Here is a 2,037-nt window from a genome sequence, read left to right as displayed (position 1 = left end):
CTGGAAAAGGCTCAATGTGCTGCTTCTGTCCTTCACTGCGTCTGACCGTCAACGTTTAACATGTCCACACTCCATCTCTAACTAACAGATATGGACTTATGCGATGATTTCAGATACAATCCACTGTAGAGCTGTTTGTTTACCGCAGAACGAGTCTTTAACGACCTCATCCAGAACACCACGTGTGAAGCTGCACAGCTGTAAGATTTAAATAAATGTAAATCCCTGTCTGTCGCCAAAGGGAGGCAACACGAAGGTGATGGAGTCTAGAGGTGTGTGTGTGTGTGTGTGTGTGTGTGTGTGTGTGTGTGTGTGTGTGTGTGTGTGTGTGTGTGTGTGTGTGTGTTATATATTACAAGCAGGATTGAAATGTAAGAGATCGTCCCTTTCTCACATGTTGACATCCTGGTGCATTCATGTAGTGTGAGGGTTCTGTAGATTATTAACATAAATATATTAGTGAGTTCATTAGTTTGAAGAAGTGAATCCCTTGTGGAGTTTTGGTTCCTCTACGTTTAATGAGCCGGTTGCGCAGTGATTCTATAATATTTAACTATAGTTGTTAATATGATGAGAGAGAATATGTTTTATTATTATTTATTGATCAAAGTGTTACAACAGACAACAGGCTTGTTGTTCTTGAGGTGTTTGCAGTAAACCATGCTGCACATGTGTGTTAGCTGCAGCCTACTGCTTAATTCTTCTTCTTCATGGTTCAGGTTATCATCCCACTTCCTCTTAGATTATAAAGCTGACCCCCCCCCCCCCCCCCCTGATGTTTTGTTTGCAGGCAGGCTGGTGTCTGGCTGGAGCAGCAGCTGTCAGGCCTGTCTGGAGAAGCAGCTTTACTTCAACATGTCCGTCCTGCAGCCTGTGGAGCTGCTGTCTCTGGCTCAGCTGGAGATCAAGTTCCACTGGCAGCTCCTGCAGGGGCCCCGGGCCCTCAGCGTGTCTCTGTACAGAGTGATCCGGGCCACGCTGAGGGGGGCCGACCCCCGGGCCGGCCGCAGGCTCCTGCTGTCCCAGTCGCTGAGGCTGCAGCCCGAGCCCACCTCCGTCGCCATGGACCTCACCCCGCTGGCGGAGAGCTGGCGCAAACCGGGACGCAACTACGGCTTGCTCCTGGAGCTGCTGCCTCTGGACGCCGGTCCGGACGAGCTGCTGCCCTTTCAACCCGGGAACTCCCTCCCGCCGGAGCCGGCCGGAGCCCTGCCCCTGGTCCAGGCCTCGCTGGTGGCCGTGTCCCTCAACCCCCACCAGTGTCGCTCCAGGCGGCGGCGGAGCGCCGTCCACCCCCCTGTGACGCCCAGCAACGTGTGCAAGGCCCGCCGCCTCTACATCGACTTCAAGGACGTGGGCTGGCAGGACTGGATCATCGCCCCGCAGGGCTACATGGCCAACTACTGCCACGGCGAGTGCCCGTTCCCGCTCAGCGAGAGCCTGAACGGCACCAACCACGCCATCCTGCAGACCCTGGTGCACTCCCTGGACCCGGAGGTCACGCCGCAGCCCTGCTGCGTGCCGGTCCGCCTCTCCCCGATCTCCATGCTGTACTACGACAACAACGACAACGTGGTGCTGCGGCACTACCAGGACATGGTGGTGGACGAGTGCGGCTGTCGCTGAGGTTGGTCGACATTGGTCGGACCAGTTCCTTTTATGAAGCGTTGATGTGCTTAATGGCGTTTTGATTGTTGGTCACATTGGGTTTTAACGTTTGTATTGGTTTGATGTAGACGCGTCTTTTTATACGACCGCTGGTGTTAATAAAGATTGAAGCTACACTGGAGGACTGCATTTGAATGATCAGTCGCTGGTTTTGTTGGAGCTTTCTTTACTAATAAACTCTTCGGGGCCCAGACCACTTCAGTGACGGGGTCTGGGCCCTGGCCAGGTTCTCCTCTCCTGTGGGTCCCTCTCAGGCTTGGTGGGACATAATCCAGAGTTTTCTTTCCAGAAGTTCTTTGTCTCCCTGGAACACTTCCTGTCATCTAACGGGTTCATATTTTCATCAATCTAGCCCCAACAGAATGTAGC

The 2,037-nt window shown here is 53.5% G+C and overlaps 1 protein-coding gene across 1 annotated transcript in view; it reads left to right on the top strand.

The window, feature by feature from the left end:
• The window catches only part of gdf3 (growth differentiation factor 3), a 2,112-nt gene extending 328 nt beyond the window's left edge, over positions 1-1,784 (top strand). The window contains exon 2 of the mRNA XM_068736683.1: positions 791-1,784. Within this exon, the coding sequence (XP_068592784.1) occupies positions 791-1,626 (836 nt within the window). The 3' untranslated portion in view covers positions 1,627-1,784. The remainder of the gene's footprint in view (positions 1-790) is intronic.
• The last annotated feature ends 253 nt before the right edge of the window (positions 1,785-2,037 follow it).

The sequence above is a fragment of the Cebidichthys violaceus genome, unplaced genomic scaffold (assembly GCF_023349555.1).
Source record: "Cebidichthys violaceus isolate CVI_PGR_0920_01 unplaced genomic scaffold, fCebVio1.0.p SCAF_71, whole genome shotgun sequence".
Taxonomy (NCBI): Eukaryota; Metazoa; Chordata; class Actinopteri; order Perciformes; family Stichaeidae; genus Cebidichthys; species Cebidichthys violaceus.
The sequence above is the reverse complement of the archived record's forward strand: the minus strand, read 5'-3'. Positions and strand labels throughout refer to the sequence as shown.